This window comes from Adiantum capillus-veneris, chromosome 10 (assembly GCF_014529385.1).
Source record: "Adiantum capillus-veneris isolate H3 chromosome 10, ASM1452938v2, whole genome shotgun sequence".
Taxonomy (NCBI): domain Eukaryota; kingdom Viridiplantae; phylum Streptophyta; class Polypodiopsida; order Polypodiales; family Pteridaceae; genus Adiantum; species Adiantum capillus-veneris.
This window is the reverse complement of record NC_140940.1, coordinates 26,667,274-26,682,048: the sequence shown is the minus strand read 5'-3', so window position 1 is coordinate 26,682,048 and position 14,775 is coordinate 26,667,274. Positions and strand designations below refer to the sequence as shown.

The 14,775-nt window shown below is 43.3% G+C and overlaps 1 protein-coding gene and 1 pseudogene across 1 annotated transcript; one reads left to right on the top strand and one right to left on the bottom strand.

Moving 5' to 3' along the window:
- Positions 1 to 8,223: 8,223 nt before the first annotated feature.
- On the top strand, positions 8,224 to 8,788 carry LOC147448587 (uncharacterized; annotated as a pseudogene).
- Positions 8,789 to 12,047: 3,259 nt separating this feature from the next.
- LOC147448586 (uncharacterized) lies at positions 12,048 to 13,241 on the bottom strand. The gene has a single exon (XM_086521421.1). It carries the CDS (start codon positions 13,239 to 13,241, stop codon positions 12,048 to 12,050), a length of 1,194 nt encoding a protein of 397 aa, XP_086377547.1.
- Positions 13,242 to 14,775: the final 1,534 nt, after the last annotated feature.

Genomic DNA, 14,775 nt, shown 5'->3' with positions numbered 1-14,775 from the left:
TCTTGATGATCAATGGCTTGCAGAGCTTGGCTCCTGTTGCCTCTTCTGCCAAATAGTGCTAGCTTTGGTTTTCTTATATATTTTCTTACTCAAATTGCCCTACCTACTTTTGTTGGAAAGTCACTTAAATTAATAAGTGAAAATAACCAAAAATAGGTAAAATAGGCTAAATGCACTGGAAAATTCCCCTAATGGAATCTGATGGATTCTGAAGGGAATACAGATGATCATGCTGTGTGCAACCAGAGGATATGCATCTACACTAAGTGATTGGGCATGCACGGTCTACGAATAGACTCACAAAAGTGCCAGATCACTTCTAATCTAGACTGACTGGACTGACTGAACCCTTGTCGTGTTGTAGCTTCTCCACGGACACATAGGGTTGGATGTGTCACATGACATCCCCTCCTTTTCAAAGTGAGATACTGATACCGAACTGTATGGCGTCGAGGGAAATTGCCAATAGCATCCGGAATCCTGGAAGGGACTCTGCGCCGGCCCACTCTGATATGTGGGTCGTGCGGTACTTGAACTTCATAAAGGTTTGCAACGCTTGCTTCTTTGGGCCGCGCCGAAAGCGACACAAAGTCTTTTGTGGATCCTTTGATGCTTCAACTTCGTCGAGAATCATGCTTCTTTCTTCTTCAAGAATCTCCATGGCTGAAAATTCCTGAAACCATTTCCAACACAAAACCATGAACATACCTATTCCATGTAAAGTGAGTGGAAAAAATCATGTCGTCCGAATAGACAGTGCATGCAATGTAGATGAACAAAGAGACGGAGTGCCAAACCGTTCACCATACACATGCAAACAATGAGATTGAATCTTGTCATTGTGATCCAAATCAATCAACTCTGGCAATTCACAATGGAAATGACCACGCTTGGTGCTCATACTTTCATGTGCTCTTTCTACACGTGTCGTGCCAAGGAAGAGACAGGGAATGTGACTTCCTTGAATGCATACTTTTCAGCTTTTCATGAAAAATCTGCATACATTCGTGCTCATTCATGAGTGAAACGTGCTCAACGTACAATATGTCATGCCTAGAAAAAGGGATCACATAAAGACACTGACTAAAATACAGGAAACGATCACGAATGAAACACTCAAACAATGCATGCGTATCAATCATGCGAACACATAATACTTCCTGTGAGGGTTCTTTGGACCGAGGCTCGAGAGCCAAGATCGGTTCTTCTTGAGGGGGTTCTTTGGACCTAGGCTCTAGAGCCAAGATCGATCCTTCGTGATTGATCGAATCTGCAACTAGGTTAGCTTCGCTAAAAAAAGCATCAACTAACACATTATTCTTGTGAACAATCACATCATCTTCATGCAACTCATCATGCTTGTGAGAAATCACATCTTGATCATGTACATCATAATGCTTGTCATTGTCGTCCAAATCATCATGCTCATCATTATCATTCAAATCATAATGCAAATCATTGTCATTCAAATCATCATGCAAATTCTGTATGTCATGCTTGGGAGAAGAAGAGACTGAGAGAGTCTCCTTTTCCTGATCCTGTGCAAAGTGCGCATGCACTTGAGAAAAGAGTCGCAACATCTCTTTCATGTGTCGAGCGCTCTGTTCGGCCGCCAAGCGCACTTGCTCACGCTCACGCCCCAAGTCGGCCTTTCTTTCTGCTTCTCTTTCTGCTTTTCTTACTTTGGCTTCCAAGTGGGCTTGCTCGCTTGCATGGGTGATGACTGCCATTCTTTCTTGGCACTTACGCTTGATGGCTGCGATTCTTTCTTTGCTTTCTAACTTCCTGTCCATCATCCTCTTGTCCAAAGCCTCCATAGGAGTTAGTGCAATCCTTATCATAGCAGGGAAATGTTGGAATTAGGGTTGCAGAGAAACACACACAGCTTGGAGAAGACAAAGGAAGCTGAAGGCACACAATAGAGAGTGTGTTACTTAGTGTGCAATGGAAAGATAGATAGCCCTAGAGTGATGGGCGTATATACAATGCATGGGGGAAAAAACCTCCTAAAGAGGGAAAAAATGCCCCGGCGGTCCTAGTGTGTTCACACACATCACTACCACATGTATATGGTAACAAATCCCCCCTGGAGTGATGCGGTGAACGAGAGCTGGCACATGAGTAAAGGGAAGTGCCATGCCCTGAGGACAAGATCAGTCCACAAAGGGGAGTAAGCCCAAAGCTTTGTGGAAAGATTCGAGCTTCTCACGAGACAATGCCTTTGTGAAAAGATCTGCAAGGTTGTCCTGTGTTGGCACATAAGCCAAGCTGATCTCTCCTGCTGAGAGCCTCTCCCTGACATAGTGGTAATGCACCTCAATGTTCTTTGTGCGAGCATGAAAAACTGGGTTCCTCACAACTGCCAATGCGCTCTGACTATTAGTGTAGATAGTGTTGGCAGTGTCCTGTCCAACACCCAAATTAGCCATAAGGCGTCTGAGCCATACACACTCAACCGTAGCTGTGAAGACTGCCCTGTACTCAACCTCACAACTCGAAGTGGCCACAGTAGGTTGCCTCTTGCTCAACCATGATATACATGAACTACCAAGCATGAAACAAAAACCACTTGTGGACACTCGCGTGTCAAAACAACCAGCCCAATCTGAGTCCGAAAAAGCATGTAAGTCTGGCAACAATGATCCCCCCTTGGGATAAAACAAGCCAAGATGTAAAGTGCCACTAAGGTAGCGGAAAATCCTCTTGAAAGCCTGCCAATGCTTAGACCCTGGGCTATGCATAAATCTGCTGACCTGTGAGACTGCAAACTGAAAATCCGGCCTCGTGTTGCATACATAAATGAGGCAGCCAACAACAGTTTGGTAAAGAGTGACATCAGCAGGATCGCCAGCATCATGTAGACTCAACTTCAAACCTGTTCCCATAGGAGTGGCAATAGGTTTGCAATCCTCAAGTCCAAACTTACATAGCAATGTCTCTATGTAACTTTTCTGACACAAGGCAATACCACTATCACACTGCTTAAACTGTATACCCAAGTAATGATGCAACAGCCCCAAATCTTTCATCTTGAAAGTATCATTCAAATCAGCCTTAAATTCAGCAATATGTCTCTCATTTGGTCTAGTGACCAGCAAATCATCAACATAAAGAACCACGATGAGAAATACATCACCCTCACGCTTTACATACAATGTGCTTTCTGTTGGACTATTACGAAAGCCTTGTTTGACCAAATGAGTGTCAGCTTTCTCATACCAAGCACGAGGAGATTGCTTCAACCCATACAAAGCCTTGTTACATTTGCACACTTTGTCCTCTTGTCCTTTTATGACAAAACCGCGAGGCTGCGTTACATAAACTTCCTCAAATATGTCACCATTCAAGAAAGCAGTAACAATTTCTGATTGATTTACATCCCAACCAAAATGAGCTGCCAATGCACATAGAAAACGCACAGTAGTCATACGACAAGTGGGAGGAAAAGTCTCTTCATAATCTATGCCTTTTTGCTGTGCATAACCCTTTGCAACAAGTCAAGCCTTATGGCGATCGATCTCACCATCCGGTTTGCGTTTCAACTTGTAAACCCACTTTGTACCAATGGCCTTTTTGCGAGGAGGCAAATCACATAAAGTCCATGTGTCATTTTCTATAAGTGCATCATATTCTGATTGCATGGCAGCCATCCAATTTTCTGAATTCTGTGCTTCATCAAAAGACAGAGGCTCCTCAACATCATGTAAACTAGACACAGCCAAAGCATAACAATCTGATGCATAAGATGCATGGCGAGAGCCTGAACGAGTACGACTAGACAAAGGTGCATCCAATTTACTGTCACGCAAAGTGTGCACCAGCCATTTTGGCATACCTCTAGCTTGCTCATTTTCAGCCCTTTCCTCATCAAGTACATCATGTACATCTACATCAGTAATAGGCTGATCTAAAACATTTTCAGAAACCCCCATAGGCTGTACATTTGCCTCATTGGAACTTACATTCGTATTTCCACCACTAAAAAGAGGCAACAAAGTGTCATAAATGTCCTGTGAGCTTACATTACTGTCTCTAGTACATGACAACAAGGGCTGAACAGAATCTTCCACAAACACTACATCCTGAGAAACCAGAATACGTTTTGTTTGCGGATGATACAACCTGTAACCTTTGCTTTCAGCACTATAACCAACAAAAATACATTTGACATCCTTATCATCCAATTTTCTGCGCTGCACTTGTGGCACCAAAGCATATGCCAAACAGCCAAAAACACGCATGTGCTCAATAGAAGGTTTTCTATCATGCCATGCTTCATATGGAGTAATAGACTGCAAAGCTTTCGTAGGACACCTGTTAAGTACATAAGTGGCACACATGATGGCCTCAAGCCAAAAAGAATGCGGTAAAGCTTGACTTTTGACCATACATCGTGCCATTTCTGTCAGTGACCTGTTTTTCCTCTCAGCAACACCATTTTGCTGAGGTGTATAAGGCACTGTACATTGGTGTTTTATCCCACGACTAGCCAGAAATGCATTAAATTCATGAGACATATACTCCCCCCCTCGATCTGAACGGAGGGTGCCTATAGTACATTTCGAGACATTTTCAGCCATAGCCAAAAATTGTTTGAAGCACATAAAGACTTCGGACTTCACTTTAAGCGGAAATACCCATGCATGCCTGGAGTAATCATCAATGAAAGTCACGAAGTACAGGTAATTGCCCAAGGACGGAGTTTGCATGGGCCCACAAACATCACTATGCACAAGCTGCAACCTGCATGTGGCCCGAACTGAACCATCCTTTGAAAACTTAGAACACTGCATCTTACCCAAAATACAGCCTTCACAAACATGTTTGACAGGTGCTTCAAGAGGCGGCAAAGAAGCAACCATATCAGATTTCTGCAAACGCAACAAACTGGCAAAATTCAGATGACCAAAACGTGCATGCCAAAGTTTTGCCAACGGATGTGAGGAACAATGGTGCGCTTCACAGACAACACAATCAAGGCATGAGCCTGCGTATCCTTAACATCCCAACGAGCTTGTTCTTCCGTAGGCAAAACAACTCTAACAGCTGCAATCCTTGCAGCAAGACCTGCAACATCCTCAACATCGCATACATCCTCAGAACCACGACGTACATCAATGCCCTGCACAATGTTCCAGACACCCTTTGACACAAGAACATGTTGCATCGTATAAGCCCACATAGGGTAGTTGTCCCCATCCAACTTGTCCTCAGCAGCAAACATCTTGAACACATATGTGTTGTTGTTGTCAGCCATGGTAAATGTTGCATCTGATGTGAAAACTACCCGAAAATAGGAGAAACGGAGCGGGAACAACCTTTGCTATATAGCACAAACCGTAGAAGACTGTAAGGCACCTGTTATGCAAAAAACGGCACTGACAAAAATTCTGCACAAAATGACGAAATAGCATGTGTAGTACTGCCTGTAGTGGAAACGGAGGCCGAAATGAGCCCAAATCAAAATTCTGAGCAGACCAAGCTCTTTGAGCCTTCCCAAAATTTTTGTCGACCTGTGAACGCTCGCCAAAGCTCACTGAAATCGGAGAAGGTGAGCAGGTGTGTGCTGGAGCAGCTGGCGACTAAGCCCGGGAGGACGTGACCTGCTCTGATACCAATTGTTGGAATTAGGGTTGCAGAGAAACACACACAGCTTGGAGAAGACAAAGGAAGCTCAAGGCACACAATAGAGAGTGTGTTACTTAGTGTGCAATGGAAAGATAGATAACCCTAGAGTGATGGGCGTATATACAATGCACGGGGGAAAAAACCTCCTAAAGAGGGAAAAAATGCCCCGGCGGTCCTAGTGTGTTCACACACATCACTACCACATGTATATGGTAACAGGAAAGAGGGAGGGTCAGAAAAATGCCCTGGTGGGGAAAATTCTTTTTCGCCTCTCTCATGCTCATCACGTCCAAGCAAAGTATCCATTCCGCTTCGAGTGATGACCATTCTGAAGTCGTGGATTCTTGTGGGTTCTTGTGGTCTTGGGTTCTTAAGGTTCTCTTTCGCTTGCAATCTGTGTTTGAGAAGGATATTTTCTTCACCCGAGTTCTACTCTTTGCCGCGGGCGCACCCCTTGGCGGCCTTGCGCTCACACCAAGGTTGCTTTTTCCCACCTCACGTCGATTGGCCGGCCGCTAAGTGCACGGTCCGCTCTCAATGAGTGAAAAGAGACACAAGGGGAGGCTGGACAAGCCCTTCTTTCTTGGGATTCCTGTCACTCTTCAAAAACACGATTACGAATCGACACGCCCAAGCGAACTTGGGTTCGTGCGATCGCAACAAGCAAAAAAATTCTTGTGATTGTTGTGGTTCTTTCCTTGAGTGATACAAAACACTGCCAAAACTCTGATACCAATGTTAGGTGCAGCGGAATGAATGTTTGCGCTTTGCTCAAGATGAGTGCTCCGAACTATGCTCAGGGTTCCTTTTGTTCTTATGGAAGGGAGAGCCTTCCGTTCTTAATGAGAGAATGCTATGATCACAAACAAAGTGAATGGACACTGTACGTGCAAGTGTATGAGACTGAGAGACAAAGAGAGAAGAGAGATACGACACTAGAGATGTTGTAAAACCCTCATCCGAAGGCCCCACTCTCGTCGGCAAGAGTGGTCTACTTATGATTGCATAATCTGGTACAAATAGTATGCATGAGACTGATGCAAGTCTAGGCTATGTTGGCGACGACGACGGGGATGACAAGGCCGACACTAGGGCTGAAATCTGCAATCTTTCTACTGTTGTCCAAAAACGCTATGGGCTGAAATCTGCTACAAGTCCAAAAACGCTGATTTTGGGGGTTGTTTTTGTGGATCTTTGTTGCTGAAAATCTACAGTTTTAGGGCTAAAAACTGATGGTCTTACCGGGCTGAATCTGCTACTCTTCGAGGGCTGAAACTTGCGGTTCTTCTACTGCTGCAAATCGATGCATTTGCTTAATCTGCAAGGGCTGGGATCAGCAAGCGCTAGGTCAAAAAATGCTAGGGCTGATGTTCTCAAAAACGCTAGGCTGGTGTTTTCCAAAAACGCTAGCTGCTTGTAGTCTTCTGCTGGCGATGATGATGATGGTGCAAAAATGCCAGGCAGCAGTGGCTTTCCAAAAATGCTAGACTGGAGAGGATCTTGCGGGAGAATCTTGCTTCTTGCTTGGAGGGAAGTCCACCAAGGTCTTGATGAGAAGTGGATTGCTAAGCTTGGCTCCTGTTGCCTCTTCTGCCAAATAGTGCTAGCTTTGGTTTTCTTATATATTTTCTTACCCAAATTGCCCTACCTACTTTTGTTGGAAAGTCATTTAAATTAATAAGTGAAAAATGCAAAAAATAGTTAAAATAGACTAAATGCACTGGAAAATTCCCCTAATGGAATCTGATGAATTCTAAAGGGAACTAGTGCAACGGCGCCGCCTTCGGCGGTGCTATGTGAATGCATATGAGAGACACCCTTCTAACCAAGGTAGTGCCAAGCATGACATTTTCTTTCAATGACCCCTGACTAACAATTATATAATCGCAAATTCTTTTGCCTATATCAGCATCTTGTGTAATGCCACATTCCTTCAAGGTGCAAGTCTACGTGATTGCATTTGGAGAGATGCCCTCTCTCCCCAATTATCGAAAATAGTGCAGAGCTTCCTAACCCCAACTCTTGCCTTCGAGCTGAGAGCATATGTGATTTCATCTAGAGAGACACCCTTGCTTCGCATTTGCCGAAAACATCCCAGAGCTTCTTGGGCTTGTCCAACTTGGGCATATCCCTCAATCAATGCATCCCAAGAGATGACATCCCCGATAAGAAGCTCCTCAAGCACAAAGTGTACGTGATTGCATTTGGAGAGATTCCCTCTCTCCCCATCTATCAAAAACAGTGCAGAGCTTCAACAATGGCATGGCCCCTCTTACCCTTAAGCTGTAGTGTTGTCCGACTATCTAGTATAGCCGCCCTCTTCTGGTGCCCCTCTCTCTCTCCCTCTCTCTCTCGCAGTCATCAGGGCTATAGGGCACTCTTTCAAATTTAAAATGTAGAGGTAAATCTCAAATTTTGTAGGTGGGATTACACTAAACCTTGGTTTTTTTTTAGCATGTTCCTTTGTCTACATACTGGGTGGATTCTCTCTCTCTCTCTCTCTCTCTCTCTCTCTCTCTCTCTCTCTCTCTCTCTCTCTCTCTCTCTCTCTCTCTCTCTCTCTCTCTCTCTCACGGCAGTCAACCTACTCCAAGAATGAACACTCCTAAGCCCTCCGCAAAGAGCCGACCAAGCTTCGCAGCAATCGTAGCAGCCCCGAGCAAGTTCACTCAGATCGGACAGCTCCAAGTAGCCCTCGATCGAGTAATGGAGGAGAACCGCGACCTCAAAGCTCGCATCAGCAAGCTTGAGGCACGCTTTGACTCCATGGTCGAGCTTGCCACCAACAAAGTAAAAGAAGTCGAATCAAAGGTCACCCAAGCCCAAACGGCCACATTTGCCAAAGTACAGACTTGCGTGACAACAGAGTTCCACGAACAAAAACTTCAAGAAGAAAATGCCCTCAAGGTTCGAATTGGTGGGCTCCCCTCGCCATGGTGCATCATTGAGGACACTCTCGAGGAAGCGATCACCAAGCTCAACGACATCCTTCAACCAATCAACATCAAACCTGAAAAGGTTTCTTGGATCAACGACACACACAGGCAAGTGCCACCCGAACACTGTCTTCTCACTTTTAAAGACAGAGAGGATAAAATGCAGCTACTATGACAAGCCCGACTCCTCAAAGGGACAAAGATTTGGATCAATGAGGAGCTGACAACAAATCAATTGAAGATAAAAAAGAGCGAGCTCAAGAAGATGCACGAAGCTCGCAAGCAAGGTAAATGGGCAGTCTATCGAGGTGGTAAAGCCATCATTCAGGAATTTCGAACCCCTAAAAAGGCTCTATCCAACCCCCCCTAGATCTTGTTTCCTTTTTTCCCTCTTTTTTCTTTTACCCCGATGATTAGACCCTCAGTCCTTAACTGATATGTATCCGATGGCTTCACTTAGAAGCAATGAGTCGATGTAATGTCTTTTGTGACGGTCCCATGGGTCATATATGACCTACGTGGACGATAAATCAATCAATCAATCAATCAATCTCATGCTTGATGAGAGAGAGAGAGCGGTATTGTGTGTGTTTGAAATTTATAAGATGGACAACATGAAAACCTTTATGCAACAACCTAAACAAAAGTCATCACAACATATTTTCAAACTAAATTTGCACTAACATATATATAGTAAGTGATATTTCCCATGTCAAAAAAAATAACATGCGTAGAGACTTAAGATTTATTCGCTCAAAAGCGTAGTCTACGACATGCCCTACTGCGGTATCGAACCACCCATGGCCCACGATGTAAAACACATCTACCAATCACTAGAGGAAGAGATCCTAACACAAAAACACGTAGGAACCAAGCACCGAGACTAAGATTCTGAGCAAACATAGCATTAATTGGACGGGTTCTACCTAACTCTGCAATGGTGACACGTGCTCTGAATCCTCTCTAAATAGAAACTTGAATGTAGCACAGTAAGCTCGGTTCATATGAAGCATGATATATACCCACCATTAAAAATTCTGGGTAATACCGTGATCTATAGCCAAACAAAAAGCTATTAGTTTAGAGAGTTATTTTGATACACAAAAGCTATTACTTTACTATATCAACATCAACATTGTTACCTTGCTACATCCAAGTCCTCGAGGAGATGAATCACCTGCATGGCTGTGATTGGACCCCTCCATAATGGTGGATCTAATACATAATCGTTGACTGTGAAATTTAAATTCTTTAAAGTATCAAAATGTCACAAACACACATATACAATATTTTACCTCGGACATGTCGAGGTCGTCTCCCTAGTGTGTAAGTCACAGAGGCGTTAGGATCCATCTTCATTCATACATATACATATACATAAAGGATTAGAAATTCATGAAAAAGCATATGAAGCATAAATCTCTCAACACTAATAAATCTTAGTCAATTGTTTCAGCAAATATACCTTGCTTGAGGCTACACCATGTTTCATAAGAAGATACTAAGCTTGTAAATGACAAAGAAATAGTTGCGAGAGTCACCGTGCTTTTTTATTGGATGAAACATATCCAGCCACGTTAAACCCCATGGCAAGGGGGTGGCAGGGGCAGGTCAATTGCAATACCTCTTTGTAGACAATGTTAGAAGTGTATGTTCTTTGATCTCCATGTCTACTAATGCTTGTTAAGTGACTATCACCAACCACAACCTTGATGGCAGAAGAGGATCTCACGCGATCGAGACATTGCCACATATAGTTGACCATGGGTGAAAACAGGTATTGGGAGAGACAATCCAAGAACTCCCAATGTTTGGCCTTGCGCCTTGTTGATTGTCATCCCAAAAGCACAATGTAGGGGACATTGGCGGCGTCTCAGATCAAAAGGGAGACCTTCTCTAGATCCCATGAGAAAATCAATCCTTGGAATGAACACTTCATTTCTTGCATGTGACCCTGTAATGATTTCTGCTTCAATCACTTTGTTGTGGAATTGCTTACAAATTAAGCGTGTCCCATTACAAAGACCACTTCTTGGATCCAAATTGTGAAGCAACATAACTGGAGCATTCTGTTTCAATTGTAAAACATGCGGTGGAAAGCCTCCCCCAAGATCTAAACTATTTACAAACTCACTTGTGAATAAAATGCTATCACAATTTGATTCACACACTAAGTCCGCATTGATATATTCCTTATAAGTACCAGGAAATTGCTGCAAGCCCAAATTGTTTATAGTATCCACCTCCTTGTTCCGTGGAGCCAAAATTGCTCTATCCTTGAAAAAAGATGCATGGCAAGTCTGTGTTTCAAGGTCTCTATATAAGTCTTTTGAGGATATTAGAACCTTCAATGGACGAGTATATGACACATTTAAAGAAACATGTAATGCACGAGGATTACTGCAAGTCGATGATGAATGGTTTCTTTGTTTGGAAGAAGCTTCTTTTCAGCAAACAGGGCAACAATTGCGCCTACTGTTTGTAGTCATTTTGGTTTTTTGTGAACCAATACATCCTGGTGCATTGTGGAATCACTTCTGTAAGGAGATTTCTAAGGACCATGTATATCATATGAGGGTTCGCACAAATGATGCGAATATCTGTGAACACATGGCACAAAACCAAGCTTTGTCAAACTTATAGACAATGCTTCAACACTATGGAAAGCGGCTCTCAGATTATTCTGGAATGCCCCAGGTGGATCACACCTTGCAAATTATGAGTGAGCATGGAGTTCTTGCTGAAGAGTCCATGTATAACAGAGAGGAACAAAGAGTATTGTCTGCTCGAATGGAATCATCTTTCAATGTTGGGCAAAGGGAAGCTTACAATCGGGTTTTACAAGAAGCTTGCATGAGCAGAGGGACTATTTTTTTCTTGGATGGTCCATGTGGAACGGGAAAGACTTATCTCTACAATGCTTTTCTCTCTCGGATACGCGGAGAGTCCAAAGTTTCTTTGGCATGTGCATCGTCCGGGATTGCAGCACAGCTTCTCGACAACGCAAGGACTGCACACACTAGATTCAAGATCCCTATTGATATAACTTCTAAGTCCACATGTAACATCAAAGTAAACAGCCAGCTTGCTGAGCTGTTGCGAATGAGTTCACTGATCATATGGGATGAAGCCCCCATGGCTCATAGACACGCTTTTGAGGCTCTTGATAAGACACTAAAAGATGTCATGAAAAATGACATGTTGTTTGGTGGAAAGGTTCTCCTCCTTGGTGGTGATTTCAGACAGATATTACCTGTTGTGCGCAAAGGGGGAAGAGAAGATATTGTTAATGCATCTTTGTGCCACTCATACATTTGGCAGCGTACAGAAATCATGCATCTAACACAAAATATGCGAGTGGTCAATTGTTTAAGTAATGTTATTGAAAGAGAGTTTGTGCAATGGACACTTGATATTGGTACTAATGGCGACGTTTGTGATGGGGACATACTTGATAATGTGGCCCTGCCGGCTTGCATGATGCTACCACAAAATAATTTGCAAGCATTGGTTGCTTGCATTACATCCTTTGCACATGTTGAGCAACATACTCAAATAGTACAAATCTCCAGCATTGGGAACAATGTGATACATTCTTCCAATCATGTCACCAATCAGTCTTTGAGTCCATGTTCTACTTGCTGGCTTCCAAACCCACTTTGTTGGGAAGTCTATGTACAACAAATCGTTGGCCTCTGGATATTGTTGATTTGCAACAAACCAGTTAGTGAGCGTTGTCTTTTTGCTGACATCTCCCTCCACCACACTCTGTACAGTCGCTCTGTCGCTAAAGATGACTTGATTTTGATGAGGCAAATGAACTTGGAGCCGTTGTATGTCAGGTTTCTCTTGATGCATGTGAAACCCAAGTATACGCCAGATAGCCTCAGATGATGATACATATCGAGCATTAAGATAGTTTGTAACTTCATTTAGAAGCCCTTCACTATCTTGTAGAACAACAGTGGCCCCGTCATGTCCCTTATACACATACTTGTAGAGATATTTCACAGCGGATATAGTGGAGCAAACCTCCACATTGATATGTGCATTGTACCTTATTGACAAAAATGGATTGTATGGAACAATCCATTTATTACTCATTTGCACTTTATTACGAACAACGTAATTTCCATCATCCCTCCTCATGTACGTTGGGTATCCATCCCTAGCCACAGTAGTCGATGCACTGAAGCTTCGAGGATATTTAAACCTGCACTTCCCATCTTTCATACATGGAGCATTCTTATTCAAGTTTCCACACAGGCTATGCACATTACACCGACTGATAACATCATACAGCTGTGGAAACATTACTTTATCAGGAAGCTCCGCACACACAATCTTATCATAATGCAATGTCTCTGTTGGCTTATGCTCAGATGCAAGTATCAATAGAATGTGAGCATGAGGAAGGCCTCTCTTTTGGAACTCAATCACAGAAATGTGTCCAATGACCTTACCAAAAATAGCTCTCTTAATTAGCAAGCCCATCAAATCCTTGAACTTATGGTAGAAAACACGGGCAGTAAGATCAGGACGATCATTGGATGTTTGTCCAGGGAGTAATGCATCCTGTATCTCCTTCCATCCAGGATTGCATGTGAATGTAATGAAGAGATCAGGTTTTCCTCTCTTGCGTACAATTGCCATGGAATCCTGGTACAGCTGGTGCATATAGCGAGGGCCACCAACATACGAAGAAGGCAATACAACCCTTCTTCCAACATTCGCACCCAATCACAGTTCTCTATCATCCCTTGTTCCATCTCTTGCTCCAACCATATCTGTCAAGCCTTGATACACCTCACTGCGAAGTTCACTTTGATGATTATGAACCCACAAAAGCCTCAACTCCTCCATACAACTATATCATTAGGAAAAAAGTGGACTCTCCTTGGGCCATATAGGATTAAGGTTAATTAGGCAGCCAATAGGAAGAGAGCAATGTATATAAGTCTAGAACCTAAGAAAGTAGAGAGAATAATAGGGTTGTCCACTCATTTATTGCTTTGTATCCTAGAGGGAGGTGGATGGGTAAAAGAGGGAGGGGGAAAAAGGGAGGGGGGGAATGGTGGGTCCACAGATACGTTTTTGCAAAAACCCTAAAATTTTAAATTTAAAAAAAAATAAAAATCAAAATATTCCATCCAAAACTCCCCCCAAACTTACCCTATGATCAAAAAGTCATTTTCTCACTCTAGAACCTTTTTTCCAAGACTCCCTTCCTCCATATCCCCTTTCCATAACACAAAGTTCTCACTCTCTCTCTAAACTCTTACACCTTCCTCCTTCTTCAAGCTCTCCATTGCAACTTTAAGCTCCCACTCTCTCTCTAAACTGTCTCCCTCCTCCTTCCTCAAGCTTTCCATTGCAACTTTAAGCTCCCACTCTCTCTCTAAACTCTGTCTCCCTCCTCCTTCCTCAAGCTCTCCATTGCAACTGTAAGCTCCCACACTCTCTCTAAAATGTCTCCCTCCTCCTTCCCCAAGCTCTCCATTGCAATTTCAAGCTCCCACTAGCATCCATGGCAAACAATGGTAAAAATAGACGCCCCAAACCCATCATTCAAAGTATGGTTCTCCACAACTCGAAGAATGAGGAGCAGCAATGGGAACCTGAGGTTTTTCAAGAAGGTGTGTGGGTCTACATGCAACCTTCCGCAATCGGTCCCCATCGTGTTCGTGAAAGAACAAACGTTGATCTCCATTGGAAGGGAAGAATAATAGGCTTCAAGCAAGTAAGAGACAAGGGTACGGTGGCAATCGTTCAACATGTTTTCATGTTTGGACACATGCATCTACGAGGGATCACCAACCCAAGGGATTTTCCTTGTAATTGTATGTCCCTTGCATTTCAATGGTTTTGGTGGTAACAAAAAAATGGACTTTTTACATCTCACGGACTGTTTTGTTTCTATGTAGATGTTTTCCCTTCTAGCCTTGTGGAGGAGCAACCACTCTCGTGCCTTTCAGGCACATTTACGGCCATGCATGCAAGTCTTGGGGATATGCTCTTCTCCAACACAACTTCATCAAACCTTGCACGACAAAGGGTGTTCTTCTACACCCACAAGTACATTGTACCTACAGATGAGGAAGGCTATGGAGAGCTAAAACCTTTGGAGGCTACAACCTTGCGTAGCATGGAGTGGCCAAAGCTAGATGCATTCACTGTAATGTCTTTGAAAGCCAAGATTGTAGCTGATGTG

Excerpts from the sequence above, each read along its gene's own strand:
- LOC147448586 (XM_086521421.1), bottom strand. The coding sequence starts at position 13,241 with ATGCACCAGCTGTACCAGGATTCCATGGCAATTGTACGCAAGAGAGGA.